This window comes from Salmo salar, chromosome 22 (genome assembly GCF_965601325.2).
Source record: "Salmo salar chromosome 22, fSalSal1, whole genome shotgun sequence".
NCBI classification, from domain to species: Eukaryota; Metazoa; Chordata; class Actinopteri; order Salmoniformes; family Salmonidae; genus Salmo; species Salmo salar.
In genome coordinates, this window is record NC_138312.1 from 13,189,897 (window position 1) to 13,216,443 (window position 26,547).

Here is a 26,547-nt window from a genome sequence, read left to right on the forward strand (position 1 = left end):
TTCCTCAATCTACACACTATACCCCATGACCAAGCAAAAACATGTTTTTAGAAATATTAGCAAATGTATGAAAGATAAAAACACTTAAATATTACATTTACATAAGTATTTAGACCCTTTACAGCATCGAGTCTTCTTGGGTATGACGCTACAAGCTTGGCACACATGTATTTGTGGAGTTTCTCTCATTCTTCTCTGCAGATCCTCTCAAGCTCTGTCAGGTTGGATGGGGAGTGTTGGTGCAGAGCCATTTTCAGGTCTCTCCAAAGATGTTTGATCTGGTTCAAGTCAGGGCTCTGGCTGAGCCACTCAAGGACATTCAGAGACTTGTCCCGAAGCCAATCCTGCATTGTCTTGGCTGTGTGCTTAGGTTCATTGTCCTGTCGGAAGGTGAACCGTCGCCCTAGGTTCATTGTCCTGTCGGAAGGTGAACCGTCGCCCCAGTCGAAGGTCCTGAACGCTCTGGAGCAGGTTTTCATCAAGGATCTCTGTACTTTGCTCCGTTCATCTTTCCCCCGATCCTGACTAGTCTCCCAGTTGCTGTTACATTCCCACAGCATGATGCTGCCACCACGCTTCACCATAGGGATGGTGCCAGGTTTCCTCCAGACGTGACGCTTGGCATTCAAGCCATAGAGTTCAATCTTGGTGTCATCAGACAAGATCATTTTGTTTCTCATGGTCTGAGAGTCCTTTAGGTGCCTTTAGTCAAACTCCAAGCGGGCTGTCATGTACCTTTTACTGAGGAGTGGCTTCCGTCTGGCCGATCTACCATAAAGGCCTGATTGGTGGAGTGCTGCAGAGATGGTTGTCCTTCTGGAAGGTTCTCCCATCTCCACAGAGGAACTCTAGAGCTCTGTAAGAGTGACCATCGAGTTCTTGGTCACCTCCCTGACCAAGGCCCTTCTCCCCAAATTGCTCAGTTTGGCCGGGCGGCAGCTCTAGAAAGAGTCTTGGTGGTTCCAAACTTCTTCCATTTAAGAATGATGGAGGCCACCGGGTTCTTGGAGACCTTCAAATGCTGCAGACCTTTTTTTGTACTCTTCCCCAGATCTGTGCCTTGACACAATCCTCTCTCGGAGCTCTACGGACAATTCCTTCAACCTCATGGCTTGGTTTTTGCTCTGACACGTACTGTCAACTGTGGGACCTTATATAGACAGATGTGTGCTTTTCCCAAATCATGTCCAATCAATTGAATTTACCACAGGTGGACTCCAATCAAGTTGTAGGAACATCTCAAGGATGATCAATGGAAACAGGATGCACCTGAGCTCAATTTCGAGTCTTATAGCAAAGGGTCAGAATACTTATTTACATAAGGTTCGTTTTTTATTTATTTATAAATTCTCAAACATAAAAAAAAAGTATGTTTTGCCTTGTCATTGTGGTGTAGTGTGTAAATTGATGAGAAAAAATAATTTTAGAACAAGGCTGTAACGTAACAAAATGTGGAAAAAGGGGTCTGAATACTTTCCAAACACACTGTAGGTTTTTATAGGCATTTATTCCTGTAGGCTTAACCAGAGCTTGTGTGCGCACTCAGCACATGCGTATGGAGGGAGCGGTCCGAACGCAATTGAATGAATGAGACAGAGGGGAAATGGAATTTAGGTAGAAGAACAGTGAGGAGCTTGGTTTGGTTTCTTTTTTGTTGTGCCTTGCAAACACATGTACAAATGGAACACTAGAATCAAAGCAAATTAATGTCTTCAAAACAACATTTTGTTTGCCAGATCGAGCAGCCACAAAGCACATTCCACCAAATAATATTAAAGTATTTTATATCTAGTTAAAGATTGAGCTGCCTTTTATCATGTAAAAATGTTCAAGTAATTGCATAATAAAGCACTAAAAGACCACAAACATAGGCCTATGTGTTGTAGGAAGCTTGATACTATAATATCAGTGCAACAAATTTCATATGGCTAAAGCTGGATCATAGAAAAGACCATAAACAGCACTATCACTGACCAAGCCTGTAATCCTAAAAGCTCAAATCCACAGACAGTAAATATTTAATCCCATCTATGCCCACTAACAAAACAGCTGGGGGAAAAGAAAAAAAAAAACACTGGGGTCAGAAATCTGTTTTCCACTCAGAAAAAAATGCATGTATGATTAGTCTCTTCCACACAACATACTTACAAGATTGTTAGAGGTTGTCCTTTTATCAAAATTAACTAATGCTCAAAACACACATCTGGAATAAGGGTGGTGGGGGTTTAATTCATACCTTCTGTCACGCAACAATTATGATCTGGATTAAATGCATGTAATTGGGTGTATCACAGGAAAACACCCTGCAGTAAAGTTTACCCTGGCATCGCAGACCATTCATGCACATTCACAAGACAAGGCCATCAGTGGCAATTGAAAACCTGCCTAACAGCTAGCTTTTTAGTGCAAATGTTGATCACGGAACACTCCTGTTCTGATGTCATTTGACTGCACAGGGACACATTGTTGTGGTCAAATATGACTCGTTTGAGTAAACTAGGCATATGTCGTGGGTCACTACTTCACAGGAGAACCATTTGAAAGTAAACTTTCAACAACAAAAAAATCTAAATGTGTTTTTGGCAGAAATGCCTTCTTGAACATGTGAACTTGCACGTGCCTTAATAACAGACTTGTATGCCACCTGTAAATACGAATACAATTGTTAAATTACGAGCCTAGTTGGTTTAGCCACAGAAAAAGCCAGCAACCTTCCCGCTAGCCATGATTGGCTGAGATGAGTAGGCTGGACATGAGTTCAGATGAGTCTGCCATGTAGCACACTTCTGTCTATTTGAGCTGGTCAGTATGTGTAGGTAATCCTGTCTAGCGCTGTTTAAAAAATATATATAATATATCACATAGTAGAACTGCATAAGTGTTGCGCTCCACTTTCTGTAGGAGCAAGTTTTGAAATCAGTAGAATTAGAGTATGATAGCTAAGGAGATAGAAAACACCTGTCTCCGGATTACATCTTCAAACGAAACAAGTATCCATTTCAATAGAATGTCACTGCGACAACTGTTGATAGACGTAGCTAGTAAATTCACTCTGGCTATCTACTCCGATTTCAGAGCACTCTCGTCTGAGTGGTTCTCCCATCTCCACGGAGGAACTCTGTGACCATCGAGTTCTTGGTCACCTCCCTGACCAAGGCCCTTCTTCCCCAATTGCTCAGTTTGGCCGGGCGGCAGCTTTAGGTAGAGTCTTGGTGGTTCCAAACTTCTTCCATTTAAAAATGATGGAGGCCACTGTGCTCTTGGGGACCTTCAAATGCTGCAGACCTTTTTTTGTACTCTTCCCCAGATCTGTGCCTCGACACAATCCTCTCTCGGAGCTCTACGGACAATTCCTTCAACCTCATGGCTTGGTTTTTGCTCTAACACGTACTGTCAACTGTGGGACGTTATATAGACAGATGTGTGCGTTTCCAAATCATGTCCAATCAATTGAATTTACCACAGGTGGACTCCAATCAAGTTGTAGAAACATCTCAAGGATGATCAATGGCAACAGGATGCACCTGAGCTCAATTTCGAGTCTCACAGCAAAGGGTCTGAATGCTTATTTACATAAGGTTTCTGTTTTTTTATTTATAAATTCTCAAACAATACAACAAAAAAACGTTTTGCCTTGTCATTGTGGTGTAGTGTGTAGATTAAAGAGGAAAAACAATTGTATCAATTTTAGAACAAGGCTGTAACGTAACAAAATGTGGAAAAAGGGGTCTGAATACTTTCCAAATGCACTGTAGGTTTTTATAGGCATTTATTCCTGTAGGCTTAACCAGAGCTTGTATGCGCACTCAGCACGTGTGTGTGGAGGGAGCGGTCCGAACGCAATTGAATGAATGAGACAGGGGAAATGGAATTTAGGTAGAAGAACAGTGAGGAGCTTGGTTTCTTTTTTGTTGTGCCTTGCAAACACATGTACAAATGGAACAATAGAATCAAAGCAAATTAATGTCTTCAAAACAACATTTTGCTTGCCAGATCGAGCAGCCACAAAGCACATTCCACCAAATAATATTACAGTATTTTATATCTCTAGTTAAAGATTGAGCTGCCTTTTACCATGTAAAAATATTCAAGTAATTGCATAATAAAGAACTAAAAGACCACAAACGCAGGCCTGTGTTGTAGAAAGCTTGATACTATAATATCAGTGCAACAAATTTCACAAATTTTACTCCGATTTCAGAGCACTCTCGTCTGAGTGTACCAGAGCGCAGAATAACTGACGCATTTATGAATGCTCAACACCTGTTGAATATGGCCGGTGTCAGTGAACATGGGCAAAAAAGCGTAACTTGTTGCCAGCAGCACAGTTGCAGTCACCAACACTGGATAACATAAATACAGCCTAACCAGCTCTACTAGTGCGAGTAAAATGGTCAGTGAGCTGTTCTCCCATGCGTGTCTGGAAGTAGCTAGCAAGCTAGCCAACGTTAACCAGTTAGCTTGGGTGCTTGACTACTGTTAGGACAGAATGCTTGGCTCAACCCTTAAAGAGATGGGTGGGGCTAAAGCTTAAGAGGGTGTGAACAATGCTGAAGTGGTGTAGGTAGCAAACCATTCAATGGCCATTTTCTTAAAGGTGAGACTACATGTTTATCAACTTTCAAAACATAATAACTTTCCCATTGTTCCTCAAATGCAGTGTATGATATACCATTTTGTAGCTCTATCTGCTTTTATCCAATGTAAAAAAAAATAATGAATTTTGCTACATAATACCGAATCAAGGTGGTAGTGGTAGGAATATTTGCTTGCATTGCAAGAGCACCATTTGCATCCATTTTGAATGTCACCTGAAAATAACCTGATGAAGTACTCTCTGTTAATCAGATGAGGTTACCATATTTGTTTGAACAACTACTACTCTTTGTTGATATTTTGCAAATGCAAGAACTGCTCTTCTCAAACATCGGTTTGGATCCACTGTATACTAACAGATTTCTTATGTAATTTACATTGAATTATTATTTTTTAGCTGGATTGGAAGTTTATGTAAAATAAGTTTCGGTAGCTACCACTACCAACACAGTTACACTGACCACCTCAACCGATGGCATACTAATGTCTTGCATCAATGGAAACCTGTGAGGCAGCAAACGCCATCTTGTTCGCTGCCGCTTGTAGGCCTACTAGAATTGACGAATCAAATCTAGCTAACTAATGTAGCTACTACCAATGAAGATATATTCAGTTTCATTGTATGTTACATTTGAACATTTGAAAATAATGTGCAATCTCACTATTTAATGCAACATGTGAAAAGGCCCCGAGATGTAGATCTGGATTTACAATATTACCTCAATGTACACTTTAACGACGTTTTACCAAACAACCCTGCTCAACAGCAGTGACCTCAACACTACTCACGTTAGCACACACTTCACTAGCCAACTAACGTTAGCTAGCTACAGTATATCAGACAAGGGACGTTTTCAGCGGGGTGCGCTGTGGATTATCAGAAAGAGGGGGCAGACAATAATCAAACAGAAAAGATCCAACAAAATGTAATACAGAATACTGTTTCAGCATTCCTGTCGCCCCCGTGTTGGACTTGTTACTCCAGCACCTAAAAGGAGTTAGCGAGTGTTGCTGGCCAATAAAATCCAATTACCTTGTTAGCTAGTATAGCCGTGTCGTTAAAGCGAGCAGTAGCCATTTAATTTGATTAAGGTGTACAGCACAAAAGCAATTGTGCTACCGTTAAGGTGGTGGATAAATTGCAGAAATTGATTTAGTCAACATGCAGCTAGTGTTATAACTGCCATCTAGCTAACGTCGTTAGTCTTGCTAACGTTAACTGTATAGCTAGCTGACAACGTTCTGTGTGGGTTGCAAAATCAAATGCAATGTCGAAAAAGTGGTCATACTTCACCAAAAGGGCATATTTAACAAAGCCTCAATTTATTTGAACACAGACCATAAACATTATCGGGGCCCAAACTAGCCTGACTAATTGACCACTCAGATTCCAAATTAACGTTAGTTACCTAGCACTTACATTTAGGCCATGGTCGTCCATCTAAAAAATGTTAGCCGGCTAACAAGTAACTACGTTAATAAACAATGTAGTTTAAATTCATTTTAGGGATAACGAAGCACGACTAATATGTTGAATGGAAATTAAGCTATCTTGGCAACATTGTTGTAGCTAGATACAGGTGTAACTAACTGTACCTAGGCTAGCTAAATTAGCAAACTAACGTTAACTGGTTAAAGTGTTTGCTGCCAGTAACGTTAGTTAGCTACCATGTCCGTTTCTCATGAATTTGACAGGGTCCAACACATCCCTGCAAAGAACTCAGGCTGTAAAATATAGGTAGACTACTGTACAGTCTGTGTAGCTAAACACATAATGTAACGTTACATTACTAACGGTATAGCTAGTTAGCACTGTCAACTGGAAAGCAAGCAGAGCTCTCTCGGCTAAACGAACGCGCGTTAGCCAACGACCCCACCACCGGGCAGTTGGCTAATCTAACACGACCAATAATCCCACTATTGTATGTTTGAATTGCAAATGTGCAACATTTCACAATCCCTTACCTTTTTCTCAGTTGGCGTTGGCTTTTTTTATTTGGCATTGACTGGAAAAGGTAGCTAACGGTGTATACCTCCAATCCACGCATCAACTAACGCCCGTGAACCGCTAGTTTGCAAATCCTAGTCCCGAGTTTTTTTTCAACAACCTGGACCAACCCGGGAAAACAATCACTCCACTCCCTGCTGATGACGGGACACAGATTGCCTGTATTTGCAACTGTATTCTCAATAATCGGTTTCCACTAATGTCTTCGCCCGATTTATATTTCATTTAGAAGCCACTTCCTCTTAGTCTATGACACAAGTCTGTTTAGCCGCCCTTTCTCAATAGTCACTCTCTTCTTCTCCCGGCCACCGAACGGCGAAGATGGGCGCGGTAACCCTGCAATCAGCTATGGGAAACCCCACGCTCTGCAGCAGCGCTCGCACACGCACAAAATGAATTTGGCCATTCGTTTAGAAAAAATACAGTAGGCCTAGTAATCAATGCAAAATACCAAAATAATTGTCCAATAAATTGATCATTCATCATGGTATATTATGTGTTTACAGTAGTTCGTAAAATGATATTCTATACTACAGCTACATATAAGTCTTTTACAGGAAATTATGTTTTGACTCAAACAAATATAAGGATCAAGTTGGCTGCACCAGTTTGGGTGGGTGGGGGGAGTGCCTGCCTGCCTGCCTGCGTGAAGGGTGAAGAATTGCAAAGATTTGGGTTAAATTATACGTGGCATTGTGGTTAGACCGACCTCCCTGAGATTGGAAGGTTGGGAGTTCGATCCCTTGCCGAGTCATACTAAAAATGGGACCTGATGTGTTTCTGTTTAACACTCAGCATTAAGGAGATAGATTGAGTGTAAGGCTGTACTTGTACATCAAGCTGCCTCACACTAGAGACAGGCTCGTGCAAGGTTACTTACTTATGAACAGATCTCCTACCCAGAATTAGTTTTGGACAGTGTTTGTGTATCTGCTGGGTATTTATACATTTTAAAAAGTGTTCTAGATCCGTAAAAAAAACGTAAGCCCTTTTTCACATCTAAAATCTGTTGCTAAAATAAAACCAAGGCAGAAACATGTTCTGACCAAAGGATCCATGAGCCTAAGGCTTTTTCTTACTGGTGATGACTGTGAATCCCCATGCACTGGTAGCCATTTCTAAATGTTCGTTATGGAGCTTCTTTCGTTGAATTGAACTCCTCTGCGCTATTAGAAATAACCTTTGGCTCTAAGGTTGTACTAAAGAGATTCACTCGGGACTGAAAAGCACCTGCTGAAAAGAAAGCTCGTGAGATGGAATGGTCTCAGAGCAGCTCAGTCCCGGAGCAGTCGATGTCACTGTGTAAAACAACTGCATTTGATGGTTAACAACATATTTAGATACAATGCATTTGGAAAGTATTCAGACAACTTGACTTTTTACAATTCTTTTTACAATACAGCCTTATTCTAAAATGGATAAAAACATGTTTTCCTCATCAATCTACACACAATACCCCACAATTACAAAGTGAAAAAGGATTTTAGAATTTTTGGGGGGGAAAAAGTATTCAGACTTTTTGCTATAAGGCTCGAAATTGAGTTCAGGTGTATCCTGTTTCCATTGATCATCTTCGAGATGTTTCTACAACTTGATTGGAGTCCACCTGTGGTAAATTCTATTGATTTGAAATGATTTGGAAAGGCACACACATGTCTAAATAAGGTCCCACAGTTGAAACTGCATGTCAGAGCAAAAACCAAGCCATGAGGTCGAAGGAATTGTCCGTAGATTTTGTCGAGACACAGATCTGGGGAAGGGTACCAAAAAATGTCTGCAGCATTCAAGGTCCCCAAGAACACAGTGGCCTCCGTCATTCATAAATGGAAGAAGTTTGGAACCACCAAGACTCTTCCTAGAGCTGTCCGCCCGGCAAAACTGAGCAATCGGGGGAGAAGGGCCTTGGTCAGGGAGGTGACCAAGAACCCGATGGTGACTCTGACCGAGCTCCAGAGTTTCTCTGTGGACATGGGAGAACCTTCCAGAAGGACAACCGTCTCTGGAGCACTCCACAAATCAGGCCTTTATGGTAGAGTGGCCAGACGGAAGCCACTCCTCAGTAAAAGGCACATGACAGCCCGCTTGGAGTTTGCCAAAAGGCACCTAAAGGACTTTCCCAAGTACAGAGAGATTCTTGATGAAAACTTGCTCCAGAGTGCACAGGACCTCAGATTGTGGTGAAGGTTCACCTTCCAACAGGACAACGACCCTAAGCACACAGCCAAGATAACACAGGAGGGGCTTTGGGACAAGTCTCTGAATGTCCTTGAGTGGCCCAGCCAGAGCCCAGACTTGAACCTGATCGAACATCTCTGGAGAGACCTGAAAATAGCTGTGCAGCGACCCTCCCCATCCAACTTTGAGAGCATATGCAGAGAAGAATGGGAGAAATTCCCCAAATACAGGTGTGCCAAGCTTGTAGTGTCATACCAAAGAAGACTCAAGGCTATAATCGCTGCCAAAGGTGCTTCAACAAAGTACTGAGTAAAGTGTCTGAATACTTATGTAAATGTAATATTAAAGTTTCTTTTTTTAAACAGTTTTTGCTTTGTCATTATGTGTAGATTGATGGGGGAGGGGGGACTATTAAATCAATTTTAGAATAAGGCTGTAACATAATAAAATGTGGAAAAAGTCAAGGGGTCTGAATACTTTCCAAATGTGCTACATACTAATCATATTTATGTTTAATTTGTATTATCAAAAGGATTTATATTGACAAATGACATGCCAGAAATCAGTCATATTTAAAAGATGTATACCTGTGAATCTCATGGCACTGTAGTTTCAGCAAGTACAGAATAGATGTCTCCTTGTATAACTAACCCAGGGGAAAGGGTAACAGAGGTTCTTGAGTAATAAAAAAAGGTCGATTTAGTCTCACTATGAATCGTGTCGGTGTACATCTCCTGTCAATTTCTCTAGCACCAAACAAAATGGTGAACCAGCTTTTGGAAGAATTCATCTATTTTTCTATAATTTGTAGGATTCTACAATTTGTCAACATGGGCTCATATTTTATACGTATTACATTTTCTTTAAAACTGACCCTTGGCCTTGGGCATGAACGTAAACATTTAGTAGTTAAGTACTTTCTTTGAACTTCTTAATCTGAATGCGTTATTTACAGGCCTACATGACATAACATCTTTGGATGATTGAACTTTACTCAGTTCCATCAACATTTATTTGTTATTTACAGGACTACATGACATAACATCTTTGGATGATTGAACTTTACTCAGTTCCATCAACATTTATTTGTTATTTACAGGACTACATGACATAACATATTTTGATGATTGAACTTTACTCAGTTCCATCAAAAGTTATTCTTATTCACCCTTTTTTTGCATGGCAAATGTTCTATTACAAGAACAGATCACTGAGTATAAAGGTGCTTTTGAGATGTTTCATGAGGAAGGAAATGGAACTGTGAAGATACAGGGCCTGGAGCGACTGATGAGTTTAATGGGAATCAATCCCACCAAGAGAGAGCTACTTCAGACAGCCGAAGATGTGGACAAAGATGGTGAGCATATCTTTCACAATATGGCATTCATTTTAACGTGACCATTGATATGTTTTATGTGCATAATATATCATCTTACTAACTATTTATTTGAGTAACTAATACAATGTTATCTACCATAATAATGATATGCTGTATTGTACAATTAACTTTTATAGCTGATGAAAAAAAGTCGACAATGCTTGTATTCTACTGTCAAATTTTGTATGAAATTTTATCAAATGGGGCTGTTCTTCTCACACAGATGAGTGATTCACTTTTTCTGTGAAGATTCATTTTAGTGTGAGAGACACTAAAACCACTAAAACCATAAACCATTGTACTGTAACATAACATGTAGGATTTCTCTGTCATCACTAGATGTCAGTGTTTCACTGGGATTCACTTGTGAAATGCTAGTACTCAGGTCTAGACATTTAGTTTATCTCTGTCTAGGAATGTAATACATTCCTTACCACCAATAAATACCAACCACCAGGTACGAATACATATTGATTCCACTAACAACGTTAAAGACATCCTTAACTTTCTTCTTTTTATTTTTATTTATTCAAAATACATCCAAATAAATTGTATAACTAAGGCTGTCAAATTCTCATTTGGTTTCCTATACACAGCTATATATAGCCAGTGGTAATATCTCCCTTATCACCTGTTTTTGTGTCATCACAGGCAAAGGTACTTTTAATCGTGAGAGCTTCCTGGGTTTGATGGCATTGGTTCATGAAAGCGCAAGGGGCCAACATGCTGTGCTACGAGCTGCTTTCAAGGTGTTTGAGAAAGAGGCCGAGGGATGTATCGAGTGGAATACCCTGAAGTAAGCCTAACAATACCTACAGCAACTATGGCTCGATTCCAGTTTAGATACCTTTTTGCAGACTGTTCTTCCCCAATATGTACTTAAATAACTTTTAGAATCAGTAACAAACCAACTCTATTTGCAGGTATGTGTTGATGAATGTAGGAGAACCACAGAATGAGTTAGAGGCAGAGCAAATGACGAAGGCAGATAAAGATGGAGATGGAAGCTTTGATTATGAAGGTCAGAGTAGACTAGTCTCTTTTGATTTTTATCTTTCTGAGAATGACCTGGATAAGGTTGAACAAATAACCTTTTTACCATTAAAAGCATAACATTTTCTTCCCAGAATTTGTGACCATGATGACTGGAGGCTCCTTCAAGATGAGCTAAATTAATCAACGAAGGCAAACATGAATAGGAAACATTATATTGGTCAGGGTTGACAGTGTAGGTTACTGTTATGAACATCATGCTTCACCTGTTTTGATCATGCATGTTGATAAAACAAGACAATTGCTTTCAATGTTGGTCCTCAAGTATGCAGATGTTTATATTTGAATTCATATAAAGATGTGGCTATTACTACCTTGTATGCTGACGGATTGACTTTTGATGTAAATATAATCATTCATATGTATGATTTCTTAAAATGACAACAACAAAACATCTGTACAACCTTAAGGTACTATATGAATGAAAAGGGCTTGAGTGAAAGCACCTTGGCCTCACTGAGAATCTCCAGTCCCTTGCCTTTTTAGAGGATATTCATCAAAGGGTTAAGTTCCCCAGGCCAGCCACCCCCTCTGCCTGATAGCATCTGGTCTGCCCAACCAATAAATCCCATTTTCATCCCTAAAGCCAGATGGACAGCTCAGGGAGCCAACGGCAGCTGCCGCTTACACCCCATCCGACCTATCACAGGAGGGATGGGGGCTTTGGATCACAGGTCTATGGTTGCAGAATCCCTGGAGCTTCTACTGTTATATGAAACACAACAAGGGGCAAGATAGGGGAACAGGTCTAAGGGAGCAAGGACAGATAGACAGGGAATCCTTTGGAAGCAGCCAGGGGTTGGGTTGCTTTGTATGGAGTGGAGCAGCGGTGAGAATGAGTGTGTTTTCCATGTAAACAGCCCCTCAGTCAGTGGAGCAGCTGCCTGCGTTACTGCTGAGCAGGGAGAAGCAGAAGAAGAGGAGGTGTAGAGAGGGGGAAACGTTCCTTCTCCTTAAGATATTACGCCTCCTCTATCTTGTTGCCTCCTACGGCTCCTTTTTTAAACAATTTTATAGTGCTTCTCGTACCACATCGACGAAAGGTAGGTACTGTACACAACATATACCACTAATCTGGGAGGGCATTTAAGGCAAGAGCTTGCATGTCACGTTGGCAGGATTAAAAGCCTTTATTTATTTATACTCATTGGCTTACAGAGGAATGATCACTATGCAACAACATTCCATGGTGTGAATAAGACAATAAGAGATAAACATGTTATATTATGGACATTTTATGTTGACTGTCTTTGTACTGTATTTGATCTCTAATTGGACAGTGACAAAGGCTGAGACTTGCTCTTGGTGTTGATTGGTTGAGAGCTTGCACTGCACATGTTCCTCATTAGGTGAACAGACAGGCATGCAGGCAGGCTGCATTCTGAGGGGGGCGGGACACCAGACGGCTCATGTGTCTTTGTTTTCACGGTTTGTGTGACACTATAGTAGGGTGTCGCATGTCTGCCATACTATTGGCCAACAATACACATGGCATAATTCAGCATTTCAATACATTGACCCTGTAATTATATCTTATGAAAGCTTAATGAAGCCTTCTCAAGCCCTTTATAAAGTCTATATAGATCCATGTCTAGGGGTTTGTTTTCCTCTGTATTGTATCTGCATTGTTCTGACACCTTTTTCTCTGCTTCTGGTGCCCACATCCTGCCCACAACACTACCTGCTGCCCTGTCGGCACAACGGGTTATGGGTTCAATCTGATGGAATCAGGGGTGGGGACGTATATGCTTTTACCTACTTCTACAAACACATACTTTTACGTGGCGAAATTCTAGTCATGTCATGAGCACTGTGACAAACAGACAAGATTATTTTGCATTTAGTTTAGTATTTATGGATGATGCATCTTGGTGGCAGTTTGTTTCGTCATTTTAGATCAAGATACACACCTGACTAATTTCAGCAGGTGATCAGAGGCTTTGCCTTTATTTATATAATCAGAATGAAAATCCCCTCCTGTTTGACATATGTGTCCCTCAGACCTCAAACATGCTACCCACCTAAACCTCTTCCCACTCTTTCCAAACCGTTTGCGGAAGGAAGGATGTTTGTGGCCTGTCTTACACACACGCACACACACACATGCACACCCAAAACCAACCTCCAACCAAACCAGAGCCATATGATATGCTATTGTAGTGTGCATAATATGTTTGTTTGTTTTCCGATCTGACGGTGTAAAACGATTTGTTTCAGGTTCTGCCTGTAGAGTGTGTTCTGGTGTGCTCAATGCATTCCCAATGCTTCAGCAGACCTCAGTCCAGAGAGAGACAACCTGTGGCTGTTGTGACACACATGGGTGACTGAGATACAGAAAAGAGACACATTGAGACACCCACAGCAGTGGAACACAACAAGACAACTCTCTAGATTCCTCAGTTGTTTCATCTCAGCTGAAACCATGGATTCGACCATGGCCAAAACCAGCGCTAGCTTTCTCTCCACTGTCTCCAGCATGACCCCCACCTCCATGACCTCCCTCCTCGCCGTTACCACGGACGCAAGGATGGAACGGGACAATGTCACCGCATCCAGAACAACACTCATGACCAGTACCATTACTATAACAACAACCAACGAGACAAGCTACAACGCCACCAAGCTGTCAGAGGTGGCGTTAGAAGGCTCGGGGATGGGCATGGTGCTGGTGCCCTTTGGCATCATCACTGTAATTGGCCTGGCATTGGTCATGGTAAGAAAGCAATCGCTTTAGTCACTACCTAGTTTCCATGCCCACAAAATATGTCTGTTTGTCATGACAGTGTTCAGTATGAACGAGTCGCTTTTGCCCCTTTTATCTAATTAACAATGTGTCTTCCTGTGCCCCACCATGTCTCCCATCCCAGATGTTGTATATCAGGAAACGGAAGAGGTGAGGACATTGACTTGAATTGCAATGTAGTTCATTATATAAGAGTTGAAGTTATCAGACGGATTTGTGAAAGGGAGGGCTGTCCTTCACGCATATTCAAATAATCATAGCATTGAGAGAACTGTCAGTAATGTGTGTTTCTCACATTTCATTAAAGGTTTCAATACGAGATACATTTTTCTAACCTTTTCGTTCCCCCTCTGCCCTGTGTTCACCGCCCAGACTGGAGAAGCTGAGGCACCAGCTGATGCCCATGTATAACTTTGACCCGGCAGAGGAACAGGATGACCTGGAACAGGAACTACTGGACCACAACCGGGACGGCAACCTCACAGGATCCAATAACAAGGTACTATATACACTACAAGCCTGAAGCAGTGCTGCAGCTGCACTCCCATGTTCAATGATACTGATAATCTACTGTAGACCTACGATGACACACAGAAGTCTTTACGGTTCCGTTATCTTCAGACTCATCTTGAATCCCCAGCAGCGATCTATTGTTCACTGATCTACAGTTATATTATATTATATCCGGCGGTTGGAACCAAAAATCTCACATTTGGACTCATCAGACCAAAGGACAGATTTCCACCGGTCTAATGTCAATTGCTCGTGTTTCTTGGCCCAAGTCTCTTCTTCTTATTGGTGTCCTTTAGTAGTGGTTTCGTTGCAGCAATTCAACCATGAAGGCCACGCAGTCTCCTCTGAACAGTTGATGTTGAGATGTGTCTGTTACTTGAACTCTGTGAATCATTTATTTGGGCTGCAATTTCTGAGGCTGGTAACTCTAATGAACTTATCCTCTGCAGCAGAGGAAACTGTGGGTCTTCCTATCCTGTGGCGATCCTCATGAAAGTCAGTTTCATCATAGCGCTTGATCGTTTTTGCGACTGCACTTGAAGAAACTTTCAAAGTTCTTGAAATCTTCCGGATTGACTGACCTTCATGTCTTAAAGTAATGATGGACTATCATTTCTCTTTGCTTATTTGAGCTGTTCTTGCCATAATATGGACTTGGTATTTTAACAAATAGGGCTATCTTCTGTATACCACACCTCTACCTTGTCACAACACAACTGATTGGCTCAAACGCATTAAGGAAAGAAATTCCACAAATTATCTTTTAACAAGGCACACCTGTTAATTGAAATGCGTTCCAGGTGACTACCTCATGAAGCGGGTTGAGAGAATGCCAAGAGTGTGCAAAGTTGTCAAAGGCAAAGGGTGGATACTTTGAAGAATCTAAGATATAAAATACATTTTGATTTGTATAACACTTTTGTGGTTACTACATGACTCCATATGTGTTATTTCATAGTTGGGACGTCTTCACTATTATTCTACAATTTAGAAAATAGTACAAATAAAGAAAAACCCTTGAATGAGTAGGTGTGTCCAAACTTTTGACTAGTACTGTAAGTGTGTATATATATAAGTAATCGATTCACTTTCCCACCCCTTTCTTTGTTCCTAACGCTACATCACTAAAACATATGTAATAAGCAGTCATAGCAGTGGCAGATTACAAAATATTAATAAAAAACAGTTGATATGACTGCTTATGACCATGGCAGTACAAAATAATATGGTGTCTCATGTCTCACACTTATACCGTTTTGCCCCCACCCCACCTCCTGTAGACTCTCACGACCTCCCAGGGGATGACGCAGAGGCCCAGTCGCCTGGTCTTCACAGACGTAGCCAACGTTCTCAATGCATAACAGCACTCTTCCATGCATGAGAGGGGACTGGGGGGAGTGGGGACTAGCTGTCCCATCATAGAGATCTGTCGCTCAGGGAAAAAAAAGGAAAACTGGATTGAAGGCCATGGAAACAGACTGATGTTTGGAGAATGTTTTTTCAGGGTGGGCTATAAGGGAAGTCTGATGTTTTAGTTGTAGCGTAGTCTTATTTTCATTGTCTACAGTTTATAACTTGTCGTCAGTGACTACGGTGGGATATATGGGGAAATGATGCGAGTAATGATTTTGCACTGGTTGTTATTGGTTGCACAAATACTTCCAAGTGTGGTGCATTGTTGGATCGCTCTCTTTCTCTATAGTTAAGTGATATTGGTGGCAGAATTGCTGGAACTCCCACCTCCTTCTCTAATGAGAACTTTGTCTCGAATGTATTATTTATTTCCACACGTTTGTATTTTGCTGCTAAATGTAGACAACCACATTTGACAAGTGATTCCTATAAAACGTTTTTGCTAAATGTTGAACTGCTTCCATAATGGCGGTGGACTAGAGACCTGGACGTTCTGCACATTGGAAAACTAGAACACAACATCAGGAGATCTGGAGAACTATTACTGCTGCAGGACAATGCCTGGGGAACTGTAAGCCACCCAGTGTACACTACTATACTGTAATGTACCCACACACGTCCAAAATGTGTCCTTCAGCACTTACGCCTCTATGGGAACTCTCCATTTGCCCTCAGAGTATTACTAGTAGTGTGTTTCCTCGTTAACAAGTAATAAAGCAGATGCATTGGTTTCTATACACTAAAACAGACTATTTAAACCACAGCATTTTGACGACCACTTATTGTGCTACAATTTGTTGATGAATACATAACAAACAAACATATGTGAACCTTTTATTGGTAACAGAAAGACCAAGTAGCACCTCTATACTCGTGCAAACACACATTGAAGCGAGACAGATCAGAGGCAAATTAGAAAACAGCCTTTTGAGTTGTGTATTCAAGTTCAAATGGATTGAAATCAAAAATAAATCAAACAATATATGAAAGACTAAAATGAAAAGGGAGACTTTTCATTCATCGATCGCAAAAACACAAAAAAAGATTAAAACTGGAGATGTTACAAGATAAGAGAACCTAACTACTCTATTCAATATTTAAAAACCCTCATACATAAAGCAAAACAACAAGTACATGAAATAAACTCCTAAAATATTTATACTGAATATATCAATATCAGTCAGCTCATTTAGAGCAACACTGTGATTATAATAGAGATAGTGGCTATCCTGACATTGCTGAGGTATGACTGTGGTTAGGTTAGGAGGCACTCTTACTGACATCATAGTACAGTACTTTGGGTTTATTTACCTACAGATGTAGGATCTTAATTTGACCCAGTTTGCTACAGCAGAAACATAATCCTGCAGCAACAGGAAATGTGAATTATTATGTGGTTTATAATTCATTAACATTTTTGTTAAGGGTTGATACATTTTTTATTAGGGCAAATCATGTCTGAAATTCCAAAGCGGAAATCACAAACTTAGAAGCCTTTTTAAATCTCAAATATACTACAAGTTTGCATTTCTCAGCAACAAAAATGTGATCAAATTAAGATCCTACATCTGTATACAGTATGCTGTTACGAACAAAGTGAGATGAGTGGACCTCTGATATAGTTGTTCCATAGCTATGGTAAGATTGCAGGGGACAAGCAAAGCTAAAACCAGCCAGTCACCCCACTGAGGGCCAAAGCAGACTAGTTTCAGAGGTAGTCCACAGCGCAAACAGTGATGCCATCCAAAGAGGTGAAGTAACAAGAGAAAAAGTCTAGGTTGGAAAAGACTCAAAGACATACTAACTTGCAACTGACAGAAAACTAAACGCTTGAACTTTCCCTAGAAAAAGATTGCACATGGATAAGTCCACGCACTCCAGAAACACATTACAGTAAGATCCAAAACAAAGTGTTAACTCACTATTTCTTGTCTCACACTTCATTGACATCAGTTCAACTAATGTTAGGATTGTTAATGCAACACATCTGTAGTGTGAAAGTTTGAAATGAAATAATGATCACATTGTATCTTACGTAAAAAGTGAAGCGAGAGAAAAATGTAAGGGCTCACAGAGGTTGTGATAAAACAATAAAAAAAAAGTAAGGAGTAAGTAACCAACTACAGTAAACAGTAAAATATTGGGTCATTTTGAACCCAGGTAGATTGAATCGAGGCCTTGGTCTATCAGATCGAGTGTTAACCCACGTTGGCCGACATCCGCATCGGGGATGTTTTGGCAGTGTTGGAGGTCCGGTATTACTGCGGTATGAGCTAACTAATCATGTGTGTCACCAACCCCTCCCTTCCTTCCTTATTATCCCTACCGCGTTAGTCCAAAACGGCGATAGAAAGTGTAGGCTCTATCCATGATAGAAATGATCCATGATAGATGTGTTGGATATAAAGTCGGGTGTGGTTTCGTTGCATCCAATGGCAGTGTCCGCGATAAGGTAACTCAAGCAGCCGCTTGTGGATTTGACAGCTCTAACGCAGTTCCACCTCCAAAACAACCGCTATGTGAATGTAGCACGGATCTGATAGAATCTAGCCCCGAGTCTGATCTCAGATATTTAATCAGAGCATTACCACTAAAGGCTGCTGCTGGGACCCGCTTAAAGAGTCAGTCAGCATGGAAGTGGAAGTGAGAGTGTGAGGCTAGTGGGTACAGTGTGTATGGGATTGTCCTGAGTAGGTGTGTGTGTGTGTGTGTGTCTTTGTTTGTTTTTTTGGTATGGGGAGAGGCTATAAAGAGTTCTCCTCTGCTTTTCTGTGACTGAGGTAGACTGAAAGGCAAAGGAACTGAGGTGAGTTAAGGTCTTAATGAGGTTTATGTGTGTCAAGTAATATTGTGAATGTCAAAAACAGATCAGAGATACACAATAAAAATGGAATAATATCATAACTGAGTAGAATGACACATGAATCGCACCTGAATAGCTATGTGCATAGCTATATTAAGGCAAACAAATCCCTGGGGGCCATACTTGTGAACATTAGAACAAGTTTAAGTTTTAGTTTAAGCATCAGCCAATTAAAATCGTTGATGTAGTTGTACGTGATCAAAGGCTACATGTTAGCTGTTCCCATTACATAACCTGGCACATGCTAAGCTCACCAGGTGGCTGTATAGCTCACCAGATGGCTGTATGTATGTATATTTATATCTGGTTCAAATTCCGTATCAGCTAATTAAAATACGTATTTGGACATGATCCAACACTTGTCCATGGAAACGTCCTTAACAGAAGTCAAATGGCAGGATCTGCTATTCAAAGTTACGAAAACACACAAGCAACTTCAGGTGGACAATCAGCTCACAGTGTAGCCAGCCTGGCTCCTGGTACCATTTGCCGTTTGCGGCAAGTTTGAATCCCAGGTGAGATAATGTTTTTTCCTTTGAAATGTAGAATTACATTTATTGTGATAGTGTGTTGCGAAGGGAAGTGCAGCCAGAACCTTGTAAATTAAGATGACAAATATCTTTAATGAGGAACTTTTTGGAGTCCCTCTTGCAGACCGACACATAGGCAACTGCTACACAGGGGTTCAGTGCTGCCATTGCCGGAACGGCGCTCCACCACTTCCAGGAACGGTGCTTGTTTAATAAAGTTTGGATCAAAGCTGAATCTCGCAAGACACTTAATAATTCATTTGTATTTTGCATAGGCCTAAAATACAGAATATAATATCATAGTATAAGATTACCGTTAGACCAAAAACCCCACTTATTTTCTTATGTAGGCTGCACTTATATGTACAACATTATATATGTATTATTAAAGGAAAATTCAACTCAAAAACTATCTTTTGGTATTTCTTTAGACCACTGTTGATGTCAGCAGTCAAGTTTTCAAGATATAGAACTTTTAAAATACAGGAAGTGTCTCAGTATAATGCGTATTGCAGAACACATCATACTGTGGCACTTTATGTATTTTCAAAGTTCTTTAGTTTTTTTTTTTTACGATGTCCAATCAACTTAAATGTTGCACAGACCTCCTTTACATTTTATCTGTAAAAGCACGTGGATGTATGTGGAACGGATAAGCAAAAACATACAATTTTGTTATATATGTGATAACAAGCTTTGTCGTAACGTAACGTTAGTGAGTAGCCTACTCAAGGATGCGATGATCATGCAATATTGTCACTCTACACTTGAGACCAAGTGAAGTGGAACAAAAGTAAACCTTGAATTTGGAGGTTTAAATATATCCCTCTGGGCAAGTTCACCTATTTTAAGAAATGCCATTGGTTTGTGTAGAAAAAGTTTAGGATCTTTGATAGGCAGATGCAGAATTTGTTACAGGAAAGAATCACTGCCACCTGGTGAGGTTAGCATAGGGCTAAATGTGCCAGGATTATTTAATGGGAACAGCTAACGTGTAGCATTTGATCATATATAGCATTTGATCATATCCAACTATGTCAACAATTTCAATTGGCAGATGCTTAAACTTAAACAAAAACTTGTTCTAAATGTTCGCAAATATGTCCCCCTAAGGTTTTAATGAGCTTGGTTAGAGCAATGTAGTAAAAACAAAACCTGACGTGTGATGTCATGTCACTGTTGAGTTCAGACTTAATTCTGTTCATGTTCATGTATTCCCATTCCAACGTATACCTAACAAAATATCGCCGTGTTTCTTCACAATCAGGACAGACAATGACGTTTGAGTCGAGCTCCTGTGTGACAAAGGGCTCAAATGGGTCACGAATCTTGTCCCGGTAATGTGTTTTGAAATGTCAGTCAAATTTGATGACAGCAGCTGCATCCTTTTTTTTAAAAACCCCTCCCCACCATGCCACCACCATTAACATCACAAACGCACACGCACACGCACACGCACACACACACACACACACACACACACACACACACACACACACACACACACACACACACCAATCTCTGAACAGCCCCACCCACTGACCCGAATCCTAAGTAATCAATCAACTGACCAAAGCTATGTCCATCATTGACCCAGCCTCAGTGCTGGACAGACTCCAATCACAATACCACCATCAGGCCTACTGTTCTACAAAGCAGGGCTATTATCTTTTTTTTTTTTTTTTGGAATCCTCATGACAATGGAGGTTGGATTGTACACCTCTTTGTCTCTGCCCAAACCTTGAGGTAGTTTTGTGGCACACTGTCTATTCCCCCTCTTCCACTTCCTGGGCTGGAGCCTGAGACGGCGAAGCCTCAGCGGGCAGAGACTGTGACTGTGAGGGGCCCTCAGTTTCTTCTGAAGGACTCTGTGACAAGACACAAAAATACAGACATTAGTGTGTGTGTGTGTGTGTGTGTGTGTGTGTGTGTGTGTGTGTGTGTGTGTGTGTGTGTGTGTGTGTGTGTGTGTGTGTGTGTGTGTGTGTGTGTGTGAGTAATGATATACTTGAATGAGTGTGTAGATGAGTGATGTGGGGAAATAGGTCTGGCTGTGAGACCAAGAAATGCTAGGGAGAAGACGGTTATGTCAGGAAACCAAGACGACAGGGGAAGAGAGCAGTTATATCAGGTTTCCCCTCTCAGCATTGACTCATTCTTCCCCTTCTCATGTCTGTGTCTGAAAGATGGAGTCTTAACGGTTTCAGTTCTTAATGTGTTTTAACTTCTTTGAAACGCGGCTCTGCAGCGAAAAATGTGATAAGATGGACGAGGGTGCTGAGTGACGTTGGCCCCTTTTTGTGCAAGCTGTTGGTGTAATCTGTTGATTCTCTGAAAGAAGGTGCTGTATGAAGGGAAGTGTCTCGCGCACTCCGCCTTAGCTCAGGCCTATATTCACCTCCATGAAAGTAGCGCTCAAGTACAATAGGTAAGAGGAAACATTTTAGAAGAAAAAAAACATAATATGACATATTATGCTGTACTAACAATATCTCTTACCTGCTGTTCCTGGATTACCTCTTGAACTGCTTTCTGGGGCTGTGGAGAAGAATAAAAGTGACAGGAGGAGAAGAGATAAAACATTCAACGAATCAGTAAAACTCTCAGCGGTGGACAACTTCAATTGTGAAGGGGGGTGCAATGTTTGTCTTGTAATCAGTGGCTGATTTAGACCTATAGGACACCAGGTGAGGGGGATGCTCCTCCTGTCAATCAATGACATCAGTCAGGAAAAACAGAGGGCCCTACTGCCCTTAAGGACTGGAGTTGTACATCCCCAGATTATGAAGAGAGATAGGAGTCTAGAGACATTTGAGATACATGTCTCATTATATTTGTGTGCATGAGTGAGTGTGTATGTTAGTCCCATACCCATTTCCTTGGCCGGCCCCGAGGTCTTCTCTCCCCAACTGGCTCTACTTTCTGACACAGAAAGGATGGAGGATAAAGCAGAGAATGTTGTATTGTTTTATATAGACATAAGGCAATGTCTACTCACAACCGTATTCTTACAATTGTTATTTTCTGTTCAGCTCCTAGTTTGACACTTTATTTTTTATTGAATATTTCATAATAACTATATACATGAACATGAGAGGATGATCTTACCTTGGGTGTGGCACGAGGCCCCTTGTTCTTGCTTCCTCTGGGTCGTCCTCTGGGTCTCTTTGGTGTTGGGGGGCCAGTGGGCTCCTGGGGAGAGCAAGAGCAAAATAAGGAACTGCCATACGGTTGTCACTCTGACTCTATCCACAGCAAAATAAGGAACTGCCATACGGTTGTCACTCTGACTCTATCCACAGCAAAATAAGGAACTGCCATATGGTTGTCACTCTGACTCTATCCACAGCAAAATAAGGAACTGCCATATGGTTGGTACTCTGACTCTATCCACAGCAAAATGGAACTGCCATATGGTTGGTACTCTGAATCTATCCACAGCAAAATAAGGAACTGCCATATGGTTGGTACTCTGAATCTATTCACAGCAAAAGCAGCCGTACTCCACACCACACCACAGTTGTTAAAATGAGCTTTTGAGTTATTTCAGTTTCAAATCAAATTGTATTTGTCATATGCCGAATACAACTGGTGTAGACCTTACAGTGAAACGCTTACTTACAAGCCCTTAACCAACAATGCAGTTTTAAGAAAAATAAGTGTTGAGTAAAAAATTGAAAGTAAAAAATTGAAATAAAGATAACAAATAATTAAAGAGCAGCAGTTGTGGTACAGTAATATGTACATGTAGGTAGAGGTGGGGGGGGGGGGGGGGTCGGGGGGGCAATGCAAATAGTCTGGGTAGCCATTTGATTAGTTGTTCAGGAGTCTTATGGCTTGGGGGTAGAAGCTGTTAAGAAGCCTTTTGGACCTAGACTTGCAGCTAAAGTATCGCTTGCCATGCGGTAGAAGAGAAAGCACTCTATAACTTGGATGGCTGGAGTCTTTGACAAATTTTAGGGCCTTCCTCTGACACCGCTTGCTATAGAGGTCCTGGATGGCAGAAAGCTTGGCCCCAGTGATGTACTAGGCCGTATGCAATACCCTTTGTAGTGCCCTGCGGTTGGAGACCGAGCAGTTGCCATACCAGGAAGTGATGCAACCAGTCAGGATGCTCTCGATGGTACAGTTGTAATGTTATTGTGTAATATAGAGTCCTATACAGTGTAATGAGTGTATGAGGTGTTGATGTGGAGGATGCTGTGGTGATCCAACCTGCTGTTGTTTCCGTGGGCGTCCCCGGCCCCTGCGTGGAGGTGTGGAGACAGGTGATTGGGCCACACCTGGCTGTGGTGATGGCTCCTTGGTCCCACTGTTGCTCATCCCTGTGTCTGTCCACCAGCGAAGTGAAATGGGGGTGTGGGCTTGGATGCCCAGAGCTCAGGCCTCAGGGGAGAGGGTTAGGGAGGGGCAGACTTAGCCGTGATTGGTACCTGGGAAGTAAAAGCGGGCTTCACGTTAGCTAGTCGCTGTTGCGCAACATTTTTCTAGTAGGCCTACTGAAAAGGTATACAGTTTACACTATACATTTGCATACTATCGTGCATAATCTGTTTATGTACCAATGCGACTGGGTGCTGGACACGTTAATACAAACATGCTTTCCCCCTTTCTCTCTGCACCTCATAAAATTATAATGAAAGACCACACTGCGTTCGTCTTGCAGTCAGTCACAGAGCAAGCGTGAGAACTGCTTAATATAAGCCTTGGCAACGGCCATAACAGGTTCACTGGACACAGACAGGGGTTTGGCATACGAGGGGATACATGAGCTCAGTCTGCAGTAACTATAAGTAGCAAAGATATTCACAACTCAATATCCCATCCAATGTTGAGATCTAACCCATTCTATATCCAGTCCCTACCGGTTCCTATTGGATACCATTGGTAGTCCATGTCTGTGTAGCTGGATATATAGGCTATATGCGTGCATGTTTGCATATTTTGCATGCTTTCAACATGGGCTTCTCAGTTACTTTGTACTCGTCACTTGAGCTCAGATAGGCCTCAAATATAACCTTCCAAATCAAATCAAGTCTTGTCTGCACTTTGTATACAGATATTGGAGGCAGAAATCCAGTGCTAAATATTTTGCGACCACACGGAGTAGCTACTTTTGTTCATTTCACTAATAACTAAAAACTAATTTACACTCTAAATAGAGTAGAGAAAGTAAATGACACACGCAACTGATTTGAATAATAACAGTAATTCTGTCTTTCATTCCTTAATGAATTCATTTTGTTGTTAATTTTGACTGATTATCCCATGGGAAAGTGTAGAGCAGAATCAAAATGTCAAGCTCAAGGTCATGCACAGACCAATCAAAAAATGCAACAAAAATAAGACTTATCCTCTGTGTTGCATTGCTAACACTATAGCTTTCTTTACCATCAGCTGCATCAAAGCAGGAAGTTTGGAGCTGGAATTGTGTCTATCAGCAGGAATAGGCTACAATGTTTCTAAACACACGTGAAGTAGGCTATATGAACAAATACTTTTGCATAGCAGGAGACAATTCGTTTAACTAGGTTTTTGGCAGTGAACAAAGACTGAATGTATCTTTTCCATATGGGCGGTAATTGCAACCATAAAACCACATTCTGTGCATTCTTTTAAAACTACCAAAATGTGTCGCAGCAGACTTCAATCAAGTTGTCACATCTCCTCCTTTTAAACTTTCACTTTGGATATTAAACAAATGTGGTCTAGTTGACCGAAACGGCGCCACTTACCACCATAACATAGCCTATAGGTTAGAGCAGTGGTATGGTGTCCAACGGAGCAGGACTATTAAGCACGGTAGATCACAGCCAGACAAAAGTCAACTCTTAGTTCATTTTCATCTGTTATAGCTTAGCTAGCCTAGTAGTCCAACACGGCATCGTCAATAAATGTTTAAGTCGGATATTTCATGAATTCTACATAATTATTAGGCCTACATATTCTGCATGGAGTCGTTCATTTTACCTTACAACCGGTGCGAAAGGCGAAAGCCATGTGTTCAAAGGAAGCTACAGATGATGCAGGGAGAGAGCAAATCAGATCGAATCAGATCGAATGACAGCAGTTTGTTTGCGGGTAACCATTTTACTTGATCTGATCTCAATGATCTGAGTACACGATTGTAACCCATTCATCAGAATCGAAAAGTGACAAAATAGCAACAATGTTATTGTAGAAAATGAAACAATGGGAAAGGTAAAATAAATGTTTCACCTACCTTGCTCCCACCAGTTAGTTTTGCTGTTAGGCTACTTAATAAAAACCGCAATGGAATTGTAGGAAAGTTTAGCCTACTCTTCAGTGTGTATATTATTCTTAAAATGTCTTTATATTACAGACAGTCGCCTTTAATAAAGTTTACCTTGGAACAAACTGACACTGCCTCCTTTCTTTCTTCCCTCTTTCTTTCTTTCTTTCTTTCTTTCTTTCTTTCTCTCCCTCTTCCCCACCCTCCTTTCTTCTATCTCACTCTGTTTGTGTGTGATCCCTTACGTTTGTCTGCCGTATCCTCGTTTGGTCACGAATACCCCAGTTGAAGTATGATGGGGGTTGGAGCTGGAGCATATATGAACATTGCATACTTTCTCTATTAAAGCATGCTTCAGGAGAGCGGTGGGGGTAGGAGGGGTGAAACAGTCGAACACGCCCCTTGCTCAGTGGACCACCCACATGTGAGTGGTAGGCATCATATAGCCTACGCAAGTTGTAGATTCTGCAGATCATACATTTACAGTAGCATGAACATACAGCAGGTCCTAGAATTCTCCACGAATAGGCCTACATTGAAAACGAATAGCAAATATTCAATGCTTCCTGAAAACACTCATACGCATAATGAAAATGCAGTACTTTATACATGTGAAAAGGTATGGGTTATTGAGAGTAACAATGAATTACCTCCAGTTATGAAGACAAAACACATTGAGAGGAAATAAAAACCCATGTGACCAAAAAAGGCTGTAAGCGTGTTCAAAACGACCTGATGTAGACCTATTCACATGTAGACCTATTCACATGTAGACCTATTCACATGTAGGCCTATTCACATGTAGACCTATTCACATGTAGACCTATTCACATGTAGACCCATTCACATGTAGACCTATTCACATGTAGACCTATTCACATGTAGGCCTATTCACATGTAGGCCTATTCACATGTAGACCTATTCACATGTAGACCTATTCACATGTAGACCTATTCACATGTAGGCCTATTCACATGTAGACCTATTCACATGTAGGCCTAGTCACATGTAGACCTATTCA

The 26,547-nt window shown here is 41.1% G+C and overlaps 4 protein-coding genes across 9 annotated transcripts in view; 2 read left to right on the forward strand and 2 right to left on the reverse strand.

The window, feature by feature from the left end:
* Nucleotides 1-6,906, reverse strand: part of LOC106582769 (guanine nucleotide-binding protein G(I)/G(S)/G(T) subunit beta-1) — a 31,293-nt gene extending 24,387 nt beyond the window's left edge. The window contains exon 1 of the mRNA XM_014166179.3: nt 6,562-6,906. The gene's annotated coding sequence lies outside the window, so the exon portion shown is untranslated. The remainder of the gene's footprint in view (nt 1-6,561) is intronic.
* A 365-nt stretch (nt 6,907-7,271) lies between these two features.
* LOC145850205 (calglandulin) lies at nt 7,272-11,528 on the forward strand. Its single transcript, XM_045705384.2, has 3 exons — nt 7,272-10,136; nt 10,809-10,953; nt 11,081-11,528. Exons 1-3 carry the CDS (start codon nt 9,959-9,961, stop codon nt 11,268-11,270), a joined length of 513 nt encoding a protein of 170 aa, XP_045561340.2. The 5' UTR covers nt 7,272-9,958; the 3' UTR covers nt 11,271-11,528.
* A 73-nt stretch (nt 11,529-11,601) lies between these two features.
* Nucleotides 11,602-16,657, forward strand: LOC106582770 (uncharacterized protein C3orf18 homolog). 2 transcript variants are annotated; one of them, XM_045705382.2, is made up of 5 exons: nt 11,602-12,253; nt 13,428-13,923; nt 14,078-14,103; nt 14,326-14,452; nt 15,747-16,657. In XM_045705382.2, the coding sequence occupies exons 2-5, from the start codon at nt 13,633-13,635 to the stop codon at nt 15,825-15,827; spliced, it is 525 nt and encodes a 174-aa protein (XP_045561338.1). In that variant the 5' UTR covers nt 11,602-12,253; nt 13,428-13,632; the 3' UTR covers nt 15,828-16,657. The 2 variants fall into 2 exon arrangements, with proteins under 2 accessions (XP_045561338.1, XP_014021657.1); XM_014166182.3 differs by lacking the exon at nt 11,602-12,253 and having other exon boundaries at nt 12,262-13,923.
* A 42-nt stretch (nt 16,658-16,699) lies between these two features.
* On the reverse strand, nt 16,700-25,878 carry LOC106582771 (high mobility group protein HMG-I/HMG-Y). 5 transcript variants are annotated; one of them, XM_014166183.3, is made up of 6 exons: nt 25,771-25,878; nt 23,488-23,705; nt 22,381-22,464; nt 22,144-22,194; nt 21,772-21,810; nt 16,700-21,140 (listed from the first exon to the last, which is right to left on the reverse strand). In XM_014166183.3, the coding sequence occupies exons 2-6, from the start codon at nt 23,593-23,595 to the stop codon at nt 21,039-21,041; spliced, it is 384 nt and encodes a 127-aa protein (XP_014021658.1). In that variant the 5' UTR covers nt 23,596-23,705; nt 25,771-25,878; the 3' UTR covers nt 16,700-21,038. The 5 variants fall into 5 exon arrangements, with proteins under 5 accessions (XP_014021658.1, XP_014021659.1, XP_014021660.1 ...); XM_014166184.3 differs by having other exon boundaries at nt 25,640-25,868; XM_014166185.3 differs by lacking the exon at nt 25,771-25,878 and adding an exon at nt 25,496-25,764.
* Nucleotides 25,879-26,547: the final 669 nt, after the last annotated feature.